Source organism: Fragaria vesca, linkage group LG5, assembly GCF_000184155.1.
Source record: "Fragaria vesca subsp. vesca linkage group LG5, FraVesHawaii_1.0, whole genome shotgun sequence".
Taxonomy (NCBI): Eukaryota; Viridiplantae; Streptophyta; class Magnoliopsida; order Rosales; family Rosaceae; genus Fragaria; species Fragaria vesca.
The window spans coordinates 15,501,303-15,516,880 of NC_020495.1; the positions used below are offsets into that span (position 1 = coordinate 15,501,303).

At 36.8% G+C, this 15,578-nt stretch overlaps 3 protein-coding genes across 3 annotated transcripts in view; 1 reads left to right on the plus strand and 2 right to left on the minus strand.

Annotated features, from left to right (window-relative positions):
* Nucleotides 1-6,809, minus strand: part of LOC101301114 (synaptonemal complex protein 2-like) — a 20,057-nt gene extending 13,248 nt beyond the window's left edge. The window contains exon 1 of the mRNA XM_004301424.1: nt 6,767-6,809. Coding sequence (XP_004301472.1) covers nt 6,767-6,809 — 43 coding nt within the window. The remainder of the gene's footprint in view (nt 1-6,766) is intronic.
* An 880-nt stretch (nt 6,810-7,689) lies between these two features.
* Nucleotides 7,690-10,744, minus strand: LOC101291626. The gene is made up of 4 exons (XM_004299829.1): nt 10,643-10,744; nt 9,967-10,126; nt 9,428-9,530; nt 7,690-8,557 (listed from the first exon to the last, which is right to left on the minus strand). Exons 2-4 carry the CDS (start codon nt 10,108-10,110, stop codon nt 8,403-8,405), a joined length of 402 nt encoding a protein of 133 aa, XP_004299877.1. The 5' UTR covers nt 10,111-10,126; nt 10,643-10,744; the 3' UTR covers nt 7,690-8,402.
* Nucleotides 10,745-10,949: 205 nt separating this feature from the next.
* On the plus strand, nt 10,950-14,024 carry LOC101291921. The gene is made up of 4 exons (XM_004299830.1): nt 10,950-11,559; nt 12,055-12,689; nt 13,078-13,593; nt 13,759-14,024. Exons 1-4 carry the CDS (start codon nt 11,292-11,294, stop codon nt 13,915-13,917), a joined length of 1,578 nt encoding a protein of 525 aa, XP_004299878.1. The 5' UTR covers nt 10,950-11,291; the 3' UTR covers nt 13,918-14,024.
* Nucleotides 14,025-15,578: the final 1,554 nt, after the last annotated feature.

A 15,578-nucleotide genomic window follows, 5' to 3' on the forward strand; every position in this document is an offset into this window, starting at 1 on the left:
AGGACGGCCGGAATACCGGTGGGTGTAGAGAGAAGAAAATCGGGTGGAGGAGAGAAAAATCGGGAGGAGGGAGAGAGAAAGAAAAAGGGTTTGGGCCTCACACCCCAAACCGGTCCACACCATTTATAACCCAAACTTCCAAAATAAAAACACCCCGAAAAATAATACCCGAATAAAAATACCTTTTTCTAGCTAAAATTTACTATTTTTACCGTCGTTGTATTTTCCTCATACGAATAATCCTCCGCACATAATCGTCCCCGAAACCCCTCTAGGGACCAATTAAACTATTTACTCAATGATCGAGACGGTAAAATTCTTATTATAATCACGCTAGTAAATAAGGTAAAAATATAAGGGTCGGGATGTGACATTTTCACTTACCATGAGCCGTTGACGATCAAGCTTATTTATATTTAAAAACAAAATCATTTTCTTTCAATGACAACTTCACCATTAGCAATAATTATCATCATCATCAAAATCACCATCACATTCATCATCATAATAATTACATAATAATTATCATCATATCATCAACATTTCCATCAACATCATCATTAATCTCATCATCATAATCGTCATCAAATCATGATCAAAATCAATATCACAATCATCATCAAAATAAATAGGCCACAAAGTGGACCTTAGTGAGATTTTACTCACCTTTACTCCCGCTGCGTCTTCACACAAACACAAGCGTCTAGCTCAAAACTAAACTCCACAAGTCACCCTATTAACAAAAACGTTAACCTTAGTAACCGACAAAAATGTGACTTTTACACTTGTTTTCATAAGCTCAACAACCTCGTAATAACTTAAACAAGCTAAACAAGTCAACCAACAACACTAACACTTGTCAAACGTGCTGCCACAGACCGCCACAGACAGCGGTGTGTGGGCCCCACACGCCCCCGAAGAACTTCATCAAACCCTAACATGCTCAAACAACTCTAAAACCTACAATCTACATGCTAACGTGCTCCTATCGACAAGCACAACCTAACAATTACTCCTAACCACCCAACCTCTGCCGGAGGCGCCGCCACGCGCCGGCGGCGAGTGGGCCCCACGCGCCACCCTACCAACCTACGAATTAGCCCAAGCTCACAACACAAAACTTGTAGATTGAAGAGAGAGGAGCATCTTTTATACCTGAGGTTTCGCCTCAAACGGACCGGAAAACGCCGGAAACTCGCCGGAAAGATTGGGATCCACCACCGCCACTCTCCGCCGTGAGTCGAGCTTCAACACCACCAGGGATCGAACGGTTTCAGCCTAGCCGCCGCCACCGGAGATGAGAAAACCTGTCGGGTTGCTATCCGGGTCGCCGCCCTCACTGTTGGCGCTCGATCAGCGCCGATCCGTCCATGTCGTCTTCACTCGCCAACACAGGGAGCCTTACGCCGAGGAGAGGAAGCTTTTCCGACCGGTGCCGTCGTCTAGGTCGGCCGGAGTCGGCCGGAAAAGTCGGGTCGGGTCGACCGGGTCCGGGTTGGGTCGGCTGGGCATTTTGCACTCTCTCGGGGTCGGGGAGAGAGGAGGAGAGGGAAGGATTTGGGTTTCTGAAAAATGTGAGGACCCAACTAAAAAAATTCCTATTTAACCTAAATATTCCCGAAAAGTCACAACTTCCGCTGACCATAACTTCCACATACGACGTCCGTTTTACGCGTGCCACATGTCTACGAACTCGTATTGTCATGCTCTACAACTTTCGTGAAGGAAGTTTCCTGAGAAACTCAACTGATTAAAAAGTCAACTCTTGACCCTTCAAAATAGAGCATTTTCACGGAACTAAAAACTCGACTACTTCCGGTCCACTCACTAAACCACAAAATCCATACAACTCTTACTTAAATAATTTCCAAAATAATATTAGAAACTAATATCAAAATTTCCGAGGTATTACATAGGTCCACCCAAATATTTTTACTTATATAAGTTCACCCAAGCCTAAATAGAGTTTTATATTAGGTATTAAAGTGCAACAAAATTACAGACCGTCATCCAACAAAAAAGTTAGATTCTCTCTTGTATTTACAAAAATGTTACTAGTATAAAAAGTCAAAAACCATTCTCCTCTTAATAAAGTCTTTGGCCGATCTCCAACAGGTCTTTAACCAACTCCGGTGGGTCTCCGGCCGATCTCTGGTGATGTTTTTGGCCGACCTTCAGCGAGGTTTCTGTCGATCAGTAAAGCTATTATCACTAGCAACAAAAACTACTACCACTAGCTATAAAAGCTACTACGGTGATATTTCCGGGGACCTCTGACAAGGTCACAAAAGATATTGTCGACAACAACAAAAGTTACTACTGTCACAAACAAAAATATTACTGTCACCAACAAAAATACTATTGTCACTAACAAAAATACTATCGTCACCAACAAAAAATACTACCGTCAACAACAAAAGCTACTACCGCCACAAACAAAATTTACTACTACCAGCAACAAAAGTTACTACCACCAGTAACAAAAACTATAATAGTGAGATCTCTGATTCGGCAACCTCCAGCAAGTCAGAAAATCTACTGTTGCTAGCATCAAAATCTACTACCAAGCTATACAAAAACTACTACCAAGCTATACAAAAGCTACATTTACTAGCAACAAAAGAACAAAAGCTACTTCCAAGCTACATGTAAGCTACTGTACTCGCAACAAAAGGTATTACCAATGTAAGCAAAACAAAAGCTACTATCAATTAGAACAAAAGCTACTCCTAGAGGTTGAGAAAGTTATTTTTAGAGATACAAGTAAAATTGAAATGCTACTACAATTGAAAGTAAAACATATATAGTGATATGAAAAGTTAATGTAGCCTTCTAAAATGATATAATTGTACAAAGCTACTTCTCTCTTTATAAAAAGCTACTATTGTAGTTACATAAATCTACTACAACAGTAATTTAAACCTACTGTTAAGAGCTAGGCTCGTTGATAGGAGCATAAAATACGACGATTTTATAGTTTAACCTTTGCATTTAACTTGGCTATTTTCCTTTAAAAAGATTGTTTTAACTTTGTTATCTTCTTAGGTACTTCGTGGAGCAAGATAATGCAAATATGTGCTCAAGTGGTGCAAGCAAGGCTACCAATACGAAGTAGAGATGTCAAGGATGGAGATTGATCACTCACATGGTTAAAAATATCAAGGAAAGACGATGGAACCACTTCACCAAAACAGAAGCTGCAAACACAAAAAGCTGAAAAATGGTTTTTGCTTATTTTCTCCGGTTTTCAAGGCTTATTTCCATGCGGTTCCGAGAATGTTTTCACAAGATGACTGCCCAGATTTGTAGAGGAGCATTTGTAGATCAATTTGGACTCAAGAATCATCCAAATCGGTGATGTCATCTGGGAGTTGCGAAGCTCCAAAGTTGGACAGAAAATCAGCAGTTCCAGGAAAGCTGTGCAGCAGTCAAGTTCGAGGCAGTGTTTGGGCTGGATTTTGAGAAGCTTTCTTGGGGATTTTTTGCACGATTTTGAAGAGTGACATCATTAATGTAATTTTCCCAAAAGCCAAGCCCAGATTATATGGTGGAAGACATTCAAAAGATGGCCCAAACATTGATTCTAGTCAAAGAAGGAAACATAGTCTGAAAAGGAAGCTTTGAAGACTTGGAGACTACTTATAGCAAAACCCTAATACCAGAAGACTCTAAGCCGTCATACTGCAAGAGAGCCTTCACGTTGCTGCATCGCACAAGAATCCATCAAGGGGAAGTCGCAAAGATCATCATCATTCCTTCCATTCACAGTTTTCTTCTTCCCTTAGTAATCTTTAACTTTCGAAGTTATTTTCTCTGTGTGATTTCTACAACGATGTGTGGCTAGTTTATCTTAGTTAGGGGTGGAGGTTTGAAGCCCCGAATTATGCAATAAACTTTGTTTAACAACCTTGATTTCGTAATTACTTAGTTGGATTGTCTGTTTGGTTTTGATTTATAGAGAACTCTTGCTTGTTTATGTTCATGGATGCATACATAGAACATTATGAACTTGTAAGTGGGGCTAGAATTAGGTTGTTTAATCTCCTAAACGGTTAATACGGCTTAATTCAAAGTAGTAAAACATATAGGACAATAGGTGAAACCAAATAGAGAGACACTAGTTTTACATACTTGTTCAATCACTTCCGTTGATCTTAATGCTTAGAATAATTTATTGATAGGATAGCGTCTATACCTTGATTGGTTATTCTAAAGGCTTAGTAATGGTGCGTTCATCTTGCATAAGTAGTTAATGGAAGTAATAAGAATTTACGCAGTGCGTTCACGGTTTATTCTTGATTGAACCTTTTCATAACTTAGTAATTGGAATCTTGGTTGTGTGGACTTTGTTTTGAAGCATATTCGGTGGTGAATTTCCTAAATCCCTAACCTCTTCTCTATCATATTTCTCAAACTACAAATCAAAACTGATTCTTATTCTTCTGTCTTCTGTTTTTTTTCGTGATTTATTTAGTATAGTAAACAAACTCCAAATCCCCTCAAATTTTGTGCGCGTGTTCTTCTGTGTGTTTAGTTTAGTTTTATAAATTTTCATAATTTTCTGAGTAGTGTAGATTAGGTAGTTAATTATATTTTAGTCTGCTGTTCGTCAGGAACAGTAGACACTTTTGTGACATTGTTTTTGTGTGTGAAATTAAATACCCTCAATCTCTGGCAATGAACGATCCTTGCTTCTTTATACTACAATCGACAATCTTTTGCAGGGTTAAATTGTGAGGCTATTTTAGCCGTATCACTCGTTGCAATTTGAACTCTCGCAATCTTCAACTCGATCCACTTGATTTCCTGCAATTCAAATCAAATCACAATTTGTCAACACATATGCGAATCACACTCACATATATCGTGCTTGGTTTAACTATATATGATCTTATCAATGTCCTCCACCACCCCAGGATAGCCCCTTTTATCTCGGCAACCTCAATAGCTGTGAGCGCAGGGGGTAGTCCAAGAATTTCGATCCAAACTAGAAAGGTCTGGATCGGTACTTGCGTAATTTCACATAGACCATCATACGACACCACGATGAAGAGGTTCCTCCCATAAAACCAGGTACCATCAAGAACATGTTTTTGATCCTCTTCGTGATTGAAGCGGAGCATATACCAATCTCCTTCAACTCGCATGAGCAACCAATTCTTGAAACCCCAAATAGAAGTTAGGGTTCCCATTAAGGCCTTTGTGTTAGGCTGCTTCTTGAAAGAGAGTAGTTGTCTTTTAGTGTAGGAATATCGAGAGACGACAGCTGCACCTGCCGAGCTAAAGGAGAGTTTCCCTTTGTCTTGAATTGCGAGAGCAGCGGCATACCGAACGACGGCTTCTTCCGACACGATGGCGAGAGAAGGAACAATGTAATGCAAGCACAAACAAATCCTAGAGAAATTTTTTTTTTTTTTGATAAATGGACATTTGGGCCATATATATATTGATAACTGAAAATATGAATACAACATGAACAAGATCCGCTCTCGCGGGCTACATTTGAAATTGAACCATGTAAAACTACCTAAAAAACCAAATTTAACTAAAACAAAATGAGTGAATTACATAAAATAACTCAAAAGGAATGTTCTAAATTATAGTGAGTCACATCACGCTCCTATTTTTTAAAAATCTAGATAGCTAAAAGTTATAATATAGAGTTATTTAAAAGTCCGGTGCAGTTGCTAAAATAAATCAAAGGTGTGCCTCTAAAATAACTAAGGAGCTAAATAGACTAAGAGAGTATGCTAACGATGCTCTTAAAAAGTTCAAGATTTAAGCTAACTATATACTATATAGTTATAGTTATAAAATAAAATACAAATGTTACACACAATGTATTTGTTTCATTTCTTATCCATACCTTATATGTCGACCAGCTATTTGATTCTGTAATATGTCAATTGTCATTAGGCAGTTGGAATATTTTTCTGTAATACCTCATCGTGTATCGGTGCATGTCTTTTTTTTTTTTTGTAGGTTTGTTTCGAATAAACGTGTTTATTGATCTTTACGATCGATCTTGGTCCATAGTGATATGGTCCAAGTCTAAGAATTTATGTACAGTATGTAGATCTCATTATGGCTTTCCTATCGATCATACTCTGTAGTCTGTATTGATGAAAAAAACTTGTGATCTGTTCTAATCAATCATGCAGATTCCGGAAGTAAATCACCTGTACCCAAATTTCATGTGCCAACCCTGTGCCACTAATCACAGCTTGACACCTGACCACTAACTTAACAACCCACTAATTCTGTTAACTCGTCTTAAAAACAATAATATTATTAACAAGAAAAAAGAATATTTTTCTCCTTTTTTGCCGGATTAGTTTGATCGAACCCAGAAGAAATTCAGATTCAAATCTAAATTCAATGTTGTTCCCTCATACCTCCGAGATCTAGACATAGAAAAAGAATATGTACATATTGTTCTTTCTTTTCCTTCAAAAACACAGAAACCAAACATAAGGTTTAAAAGATTGAATACTAAACAGCATAAATTCAAAGTTTCACGATAATCCAAAAGCTGGGCAAAGCGTGAAGAATAGAAGAAGAGCACAAGGCTTTATAGAATTCGAACCCCAATTATAAGTATGTAAAGATAACAAAGAGTAATTGAAAGAGTTGTCTCTCTCATTCTGTACAAATCAGTCCTCTACATCACTTCTATGTAATCTCTCCCAAACCGACAGTGATTACCCATCACCAACAACCCACTTCTCACTCTAATCGCAATCTCCAAACCAATTCAATTGCTTACCTTCATTGTAATCTGGGATTGAAGTTTCACGCTTTGCCCACATTTTGAACTGTTTTGAAGCTTTTGGATTCAAAGATTCACTGTATAATCCGCTGGGTAGGAATAAATGGTTAGCCTAATTTTACAGAAGAACAGAAGACACCAACAATGCTTTTTTGTTTGATCGATCAGATGATGGTATCATATCACCCAGCCAAAGGAAAAGGATTATTCGAAGGGACCTTTGTTTTGGGTTTTTTAATTTTTAATTTTTTAATTTTTTATAATTCTTTTAACGAGAGTTAACAGAGTTTAGTGGGTTGCTAAAGAAGTGGCCAGGTGTCAAGCTGTGATTAGTGGCACAGGGTTGGCACATGAAATTTGGTCCGCGGATTCCAGTTGACATGGCCGTAAATTCAATAATTACAGCTATCGCGATAAATAGTAATAAATCTCCTGGAATCATTTACCATGTGGGGACTGCATTAAGAAATCCTATACATGTATCAGATCATGAATCTTGTGTTCCGATACTGCACCACAAATCCCTTGCTTCGTAAGGATGGAAGCTCGAGCATGATTGACTGGTTGAGAACGTTCAAAACTATGGATGCCTTTCTCTTTTACATGCAAGATTGCTTCATACAACCCTAGTACCCTTGGAGGTAATTTTTTTTTTTACCTACACTTTGCCCTTGTGCTATTGTGAAAACATATAATGTTGTTCTCAATACAATGTGTTAGTTTCAGCTTTATCACACTACTAATCCCTTGGTCTTTTGTTATTTTTCTGAAGGTAGTCGAGTGCCTAAATAAAGAAGTTGATCAGCATTTCAGAGATGTATTTGTCAGCTATAATCGGAAACTCACATCGGTGATGCAGTTAGCTAAGCTATACAAACCGTATTTTCTATTCAAGAGAATGTGCGTACTTTCGACTAATTAATTAGAAGATTGAAACTAAATTACTGGTGTTATCACAGTACAACATGGAATTTGTTTTCGGTCTAATGTTCAACTCTTTTCTTTTTGATATTGTGTAGATTTGATGACACCAATTCAGAGAAGTTGAGAAGGATGGCAAGTGAGAAATACACAGATGCTGGAAGCTTCAATTTCGATCCAAGATGCATCAACTGGGAAGACTATTTTTTGCGTGCTCACATTCCTGGCCTCTGGAAACATATCATGGGCAAGCCGAGCCACAGCCGTCTTTGAGTCTCGATACTTAATTTTCTCTACCAAATAATAATTGTTCACCAAGACATACCCATATTGTGATACAATAAGGTCTTAAAAACTGGGCTATACGTTATGACCAAGTAGAGCCATAGCACGGTTTGAGGCTTGCGCTACATAATTTTCCCCGAGACAAAATACATACATTATTGTAATATTGTAACAAGTCTGAAAACTGAAGATATTCCTTAGTGTTCCAGTTTCCTGGGTTCATTTCAAGAAAGCATCAGAAATTTCCCTGAGCTGAAACTAAAATCCCAACAATAAACCACCAGTTGATGCAATCTGGGCTATCAGCCCCCAGTTCAACATAAAACAGGAAACTTTCCATGCAATCTTTTTACCACTACACAAGTGTGTTTGACTTATTGTAGAAATGCACCTCAGTAATTGCATTGCTTGAAAAAGCCAGCTATGTTTAAGAACATCGCTCACTCTTGTTTTCCCACCATTCCAGGAACTTAGTTTGTGCAGCCAAGGTGTCAAACCTGTACAATTGAAGTGAGTGGCTTGCAATTTCCTGTCCAAATGTCCAACCGAAGACACCTCCAGCTAAAAAAGCCAATCCAGCACCTGTCATATACAACAAAATAAGCTTCAGAAACATGAAATTCATTCCCATGCTCAGAACAACCAAATATACCATCCAAAAGGGCCCATCTCCAATTGTTATGCTCATGATATAAACATCGAAAATTACGAGTTAAGGTCCATAAAGATGACACATACATCTGTGAGCTATACATCAGTCATCTACACACTTTAGAAGAGGTTGATATTTACCGAGAAATGTAAATTTAAATCTTCAAAATCTCTGGTAATCTATAGTATATGAAACAAACTTCAAATGCAATGTCTTAAATCTTAAGAAGCACTAGGCACATACAATCTTCCAATCAATGTAAAGCATCGAATATTGCACCATGAGACAGAAGAGTAGTCAGATGAAGCAAACTATCACAACTTACTGTTGATCTAACCCTACCAAAACTTGAACACTTGACTATTAATTTGGCTTTCAACTATTAAAGCAACAGCGGTCCCTTACTAATCATGCATATGTTGAATATATACTAACTTTTCAAAGGAAATAATTACCTGGAAACGCATTCCAGACCATGTATATGACTATCATAAAAAAAGGAAACAGTAAAAACTTGTGTGTGCTACAAGTATATCCAAGTTTCACAACATTGCATCAATATTGCAGGCAAAAAAGAAGACGGAAGAAACATCAATATTGCAGGCACAGAAGGAATCTGTGAAATATAAAGACACTGAATTGGTGGCCAGCTCAATCAGTGAAAGTATCACAGTAATCATTTCAAATCCACATGAAGCTAGAAACAAGTAAACAGACACATCCCTACTTCATAGTTTTTACACATACTTGTTCAAACACAAGAAATTAAAAAACACTGAAAAGAAGAGGAAGTAGATTACCATGCAAACTCCTTGAATATTTCCATGCAAGTCCAGCAGTTGATACAGCTCCAATAACACTTCCTGAAGCAGCATATTTTGCTGCTTCCCTAGCAGTCTTCAACTGAAAAAGAAACAAAGGTAGATTGCACGTCAACACCTGCTGGACTTGTGGACTCAAAATTTGGCTTACAGGAAAGTACTAACAAGATGGCTTGAAATATAAATGATCCAATACCCTCAGAAAGAAGAGAAAACGAAACTCTATTATCAAGAAACAAGACATACATAGGAGACAATCCTCTCCCATAAAATTAAACAGCACCTACAGACACAGAGCTCAATTGAAATCAAGAACAGCATATCACAGGGTACCCAGATGAAAGAAAATAAGATCAAGAACAAAGAACCAAAACAAGGAAAAATTACGAATAAGCAGCTCCACAAACCAACAAAATAGATATTACAAAAAAAACCCAAAAATGATTATAATCCTAAATCTACTCATAAGAGTAACAGCAAAGTGAAGGAAACAGAAAAGACTAAGAAAAGAAAATTACAGCAGGGCCGTGAACTGGATCAGTAGCAATGAATGCTTCAACATCAGTGTCGGACCAAGAAGGAAGAGGCTTATCACGATTGATGAACTTGGAATAGTGGTCGAGGAAGGACAACCTCTCGCCGCAGAACTCCTTGAACCCCATTCTGTTTACAGATTACCTGCGGCGCGACAGAATCTGATTAAATCTCAAAGAATGTAAAACCTAGTTATAGGAAAACTAGTCAAAACTCTAACCTTAATCCTCAAAGGAACGTGTGTACAAACATTAAACTCCGAAAAATTAAAAAAAAAAAAGAAAAAAAAAGCAGCTATGCAATACAACATTTAGGAATCAAAATAAACTCTTTAATCATTGAATCATGATTCTGGAAATCCAATCAATCAAGGATACTGAGAATAAAATGATTCAATATCAACTGATTCCTGATTTTGTATTCGACCCAGTAACCCAAGTTCAATGAAGTAGAGATTACACAAAGAAATGAACTGGATTGACAAAAAAGGCTGAAGATTCAGAGAAAAAAGAAGAAGAACAAAGCATTTATCTACGCAGGCCCAGCAATACAATAAACGAATTAGTATAAGTTTCTACAATTCGATCCCAAAATTGAATCAGGAACTCTTTAACCCTAGAATTTGTATCGAACTGAAGAATGATTGATATAGATACTTACAGTGTGTTGGGAATAGAAGAGCGCAAGATGAAGACGAAGAAGGTGATGGCTGCTAGTCCATATACTATAGGTATGCTAAAAGCAACGACGTCGTTTTGAGAAGAAAAAAAAGTGGTTATTCACTATTCACTCATCCGTAAAACCCAAAAACTGGTTTTTATTTTTAACCCAAAAGCAAACTAGTCCAATAATGGTTTTTATTTTTTTTTGGCTTTCTTCATCTTCTGAAAAATAGAGTTTCATACACAGTTTGATTCATAAATTTTTGAAACTATCAGATGTGTATCTCGAAATTTGACCCTGATATGGTTGATTCGGACCCATAACTTGATTCTTTAGATTCTGATTCCTACCCTCATCTCCTTGGTTCAGAATCGGTGAAACTCACAACCATTCCAATTACTTGATGCGACGATCACTCAAAAACCGTTTAAAAAGAGTGTGTTTCTACTTTCTAGTTAGCTCCGTTAGCTTCCAAGTGCGCCAAAATCTTCGCTCAGTTTTCCTCCACGTGTCCCTTCAGTTGTTGTGACTTGTGACCAGACTTCGCTTCAAAGCAAAACTCTGTCAAATTCTTCTTTCTTCTCCACCAAACCAACCATATATTGGGAATCAGAGCCAAAATCACTCTGATTCTTACTTGGAGAAGATGAACATGAAAATGGGTCTTCTCAACACAGCAGCCTGTGTTGTTTTGGTTGTTGTTAGTCAGCTGGTTGCGGTGAGTCTAGGTGATTATATAAGCACAGTCTCGGAGGCTTACTTATCGGCACTAGGAGACCCAGGCATGAAGAACCCGAATGTTAGAGTTGCATTGGAAGCTTGGAACTTCTGCAATGAAGTTGGAGTTGAAGCACCCAACATGGGCAGCCCCAGGCTGGCCGATTGTGCTGACCTCTCTTGCCCACCAATCACTGGTATGCTCAATCCAAAACCCACATGAGTTTTTAGCAATAGTGAATGTATGTTATGCTTGCCTTTGGCTTTCCAGTTTTCTTAATGAGTCTTATCATAGCCCCAATTTCAAGAACACTCTTGAGGGTTTTATGGTGTTCGAAAATAGGAATACTAGATGTACATTTTGTAGCACATTTATAATGACTGCTGAATTATGAAAAAATATGTGGGAAGTATATCCTAAATGTGTTTGTGAGTCTGCTAGTAGATTTCTGGGATTAGGAATCATATTTGATGCTTATTGAGATGTGATTCCTCAGGTTCTTACTTTTGTTCGTTTCTTTTTCGTAGTTGCATTGTATGTATGCTTGTCATTTGTGTTTGGATAATAGTCACTTGCTGCAATTTTGACCATGATCAACAATGTGTTTCTCCTTAAGGTCACTTTTAGAGTGACTCAAGTTCATGTTTCCTTACTTGCTGATCTCTTTAGTTTTGTCTGTTTCAATTATCAGATACTATTGGTCGTGCTCCTCTAGGATTTAAGAGTGATTGTGTGATTCGTCATAGAGTAAATGAATCAGACAACAACTTAAAGGCTGGTGATAAGTTTCCTGTTAGCAATTTTACGCCATATACAAACCCCAACTTGTATGCAACAGAAAAGGAGCTGTATCTTGCCTCTCTATGTGAGGTCAATGATTCTTCATCAGATCCGTGGCAGTTTTGGATGATCATGCTTAAGAATGGGAATTTTGACAAGAACACTACTCTTTGTCCTGAAAATGGCAAGCAGGTAAGTAGAATTGTAACGGATAGGAATTTTCCATGTTTTGGTAGAGGTTGTATGAATCAGCCACTTGTTTACCATAACTTCTCGAGATTAGTATCTTATGGGGACCAAAATTTGTCCTTAACTGGAGGATTTTATGGAAGTTATGATCTTGATGCCGACTTGGGAAAAGGTATAGGGAACAACTCCTACTTTTCAGTCTCATGGCAGAAAAACTTGAGCACCGGAAGTTGGATTTTCTCACACAGATTGACAACATCTGCCAAGTATCCTTGGCTAATGTTGTACCTACGTTCAGATGCAACAAAAGGACCTAATGGTGGTTATCACTATGATGGCCGTGGCATCATGAGACAGGTTGGTTCCTCAGTTTTTTTGTTTTATTTTATTTTTTCTCATGCAAGCACTACAATTTTTCATTGCAAATCATTCTAAGCAGCCACTTCTGGACATTAGAATAACTTTAGTTGAACGCTAAAAGTATAATATATGGTGTAGCATACACCTATGCATTTCTGACTAGTGAAAATGGCCATTGCTATAATTAGACGTTTATAGGAAGGTGTAGGAGCAGTTTATACAATCTAGATATTTCGTATGTAAATTTAAATGTTGCCTATTTGTTGACATCAGTTCTTTGTGAACTTTTCTTATTCTTCACTTGATTCCTTATGGATAAATGTCTTGATATTTGAAGTCAAACGCCACTATCTCAGGAATAATATCGTATTTGTTTTTTTTTTAGTTGCCAGTCTCCCCAGACTTTAAAGTAAGACTGAGACTTGATGTTAAGCAAGGGGGAGGTTCAAACAGCCAATTTTATCTCCTTGATATAGGAAGCTGTTGGAAGAACAATGGAAAACCATGCGATGGTGATGTATTGACAGATGTGACTAGATACAGTGAAATGATAATAAACCCAGCAACTACAAACTGGTGCCGTCCAGATAACCTTGTCTCCTGCCCACCTTACCATGTTACTCAAACTGGTAATAGGATATATAGAAATGAAACATCTAGGTTTCCATATGCTGCTTATCATCTCTACTGTGCTCCTGGTAATGCAAAATACTTGGAGAAACCATTTGACATATGTGACCCATATAGCAACCCACAAGCACAAGAATTGGTGCAAATTCTTCCCCACCCTGAATGGTCTGTACATGGCTATCCTGAAAAGAAAGGAGATGGATGGATTGGAGATCCCAGGACATGGGAGCTTGATGTTGGTGCACTCTCTAGCCAGTTGTATTTCTACCAGGTATTGATTTTGTAAACTTTCTTCAACTTTAAGGACTTGATTTATCGCCCTATGTAACCAGAAAAAATGCCATTTGAAAGATATGTTCTCCTAGTAAGTGCACTAACTATTTTACATAGTCATTTCTCAATCATCTCACAAAGTGCTCTTGAATTCATTGTGCAGGACCCAGGAACAGAACCAGCAAAGCGAGTATGGTCTTCACTTAATGTCGGTACAGAAATATATGTCAGTCGCCCAGGCGAGACCGCGGAATGGACTGTAAGTGAATTTGATGTCTTAGTTCCTGAAGGTGTTGGAGATACTGGCACTATGCCTTACTGAATCTCCCCATTAAACATGAGTATTCAGTAGATAATCATGTACATACATCTCTATATATATACTTTGTACATAACTACATTATAAAACACACACAATTTGGTCATGATACACCAACTCTTTCTTATGATTCCTTTTTTTACATATGAAACATCCATGCTGTGATCAAATTTGCATGAGTCATAGAAAGTTAAAAATGGATGACCAATATCACATCTTAAGAGTGGTAATACTAACTGACCGTATGTCACCAATCTATTTCAAAGGATTATTATTGGAATGCGGCTATTAGGACCTCCAAGTTTGCTCATTTGACCTCACTCTATTATGAATTATTAAATGACATATTTATCCTCTTACACAATGACTATTAAGGACAATAATTAAACAAAATTATTAAATGACATATTTATCCTCTTACACAATAACTATTAAAGACACTAATTAAATAAAAAGTAATGTTACATTTATTTTCTCTAAACTTTCTAATTCAATAATAATGGATTACTTTTTATTATTTTCCTTATTGATTTTTATTTTCTAGTTTACCACATACTTATTAAAGCATTTATATATTTATATTATCATACATGTCACATGTTTATACGAAGTGAAAAAATATTTTTACAAAAATTATGATCTATCAATTATTAAAATATTTTATCATCATGACTATATATAAAAAAAAAAAATGTAAACTTACAAAAAAAATAGTATATATAAAATAGAAATACAAAAGTAACAAAAATATATAATAGTTCATGTAAGAACATTCTTTTGATGGTCGATAAATAAAATTTGAGACACAATCCTTCTTTTTTTTTTTTTTTTTAAGAGCAAATAGTATTATTCATGATTCAAATGAACTTTTCTCGAAAATGGATGTCATTGAAAATTATTTCTAACAATTTGATCAAAAAAATGAATGTCTAGTTACATTTTATGCAAAATAAAAAAATACAAAAATAAAGAAAATGAAGAAATCAAGGTCGGGAATGAAGGTTTGCGTTAAAAAGAAAAAAGAAAAAAATTAAAGAATGAAAGTCGGGAATGAATGTTCTCGTGCAGAAAGAAAAAAGAAAAAAAAGAATTGGAGGTATAGTGAGTGAATAAGAGGTGTAATGAGTAATATACTAATATATATGTGAATGACATAAACAAGGCTATTTTAGGAATTTGAAAGGAGGTCTAATGAGAAAATGCTTGTATTTAAAAATAAAATGGAGGTGTAGAGAGAATGAGAGGTATACTGAGCAAATTTGAAGGTCCCAATAGCCGCACTCTTATCATTGCTTTTGATTTTTGGAACGTGCAATTGCTTCACAATCTTGTAAGATAAGGGGAGAAATTAATACCATAACATCTGATAAAGCCCTCGATTTACAATACATGAAATTTTCATACAAATCGGCCATTGGCTAGATTATTTGGGTTAGATCCAGTGTTAATGCAGTCAATTTAGCATAGTAAACAAGGGCATGAAGATAAAATGATACGGAAAACTTTTAAATTAGATACTAATCTCTGGGTCAAGATACTTCAAATTAAGTACATGGTTTCCATCTTCGGCTATAGAATTTTTGAAAATTATACAGCGCATCCGGGTGCGCCGCGCACCCGGGTGTATCCACCGTCTATTTTGACCAGCCAAAAAAAAAAAAAAT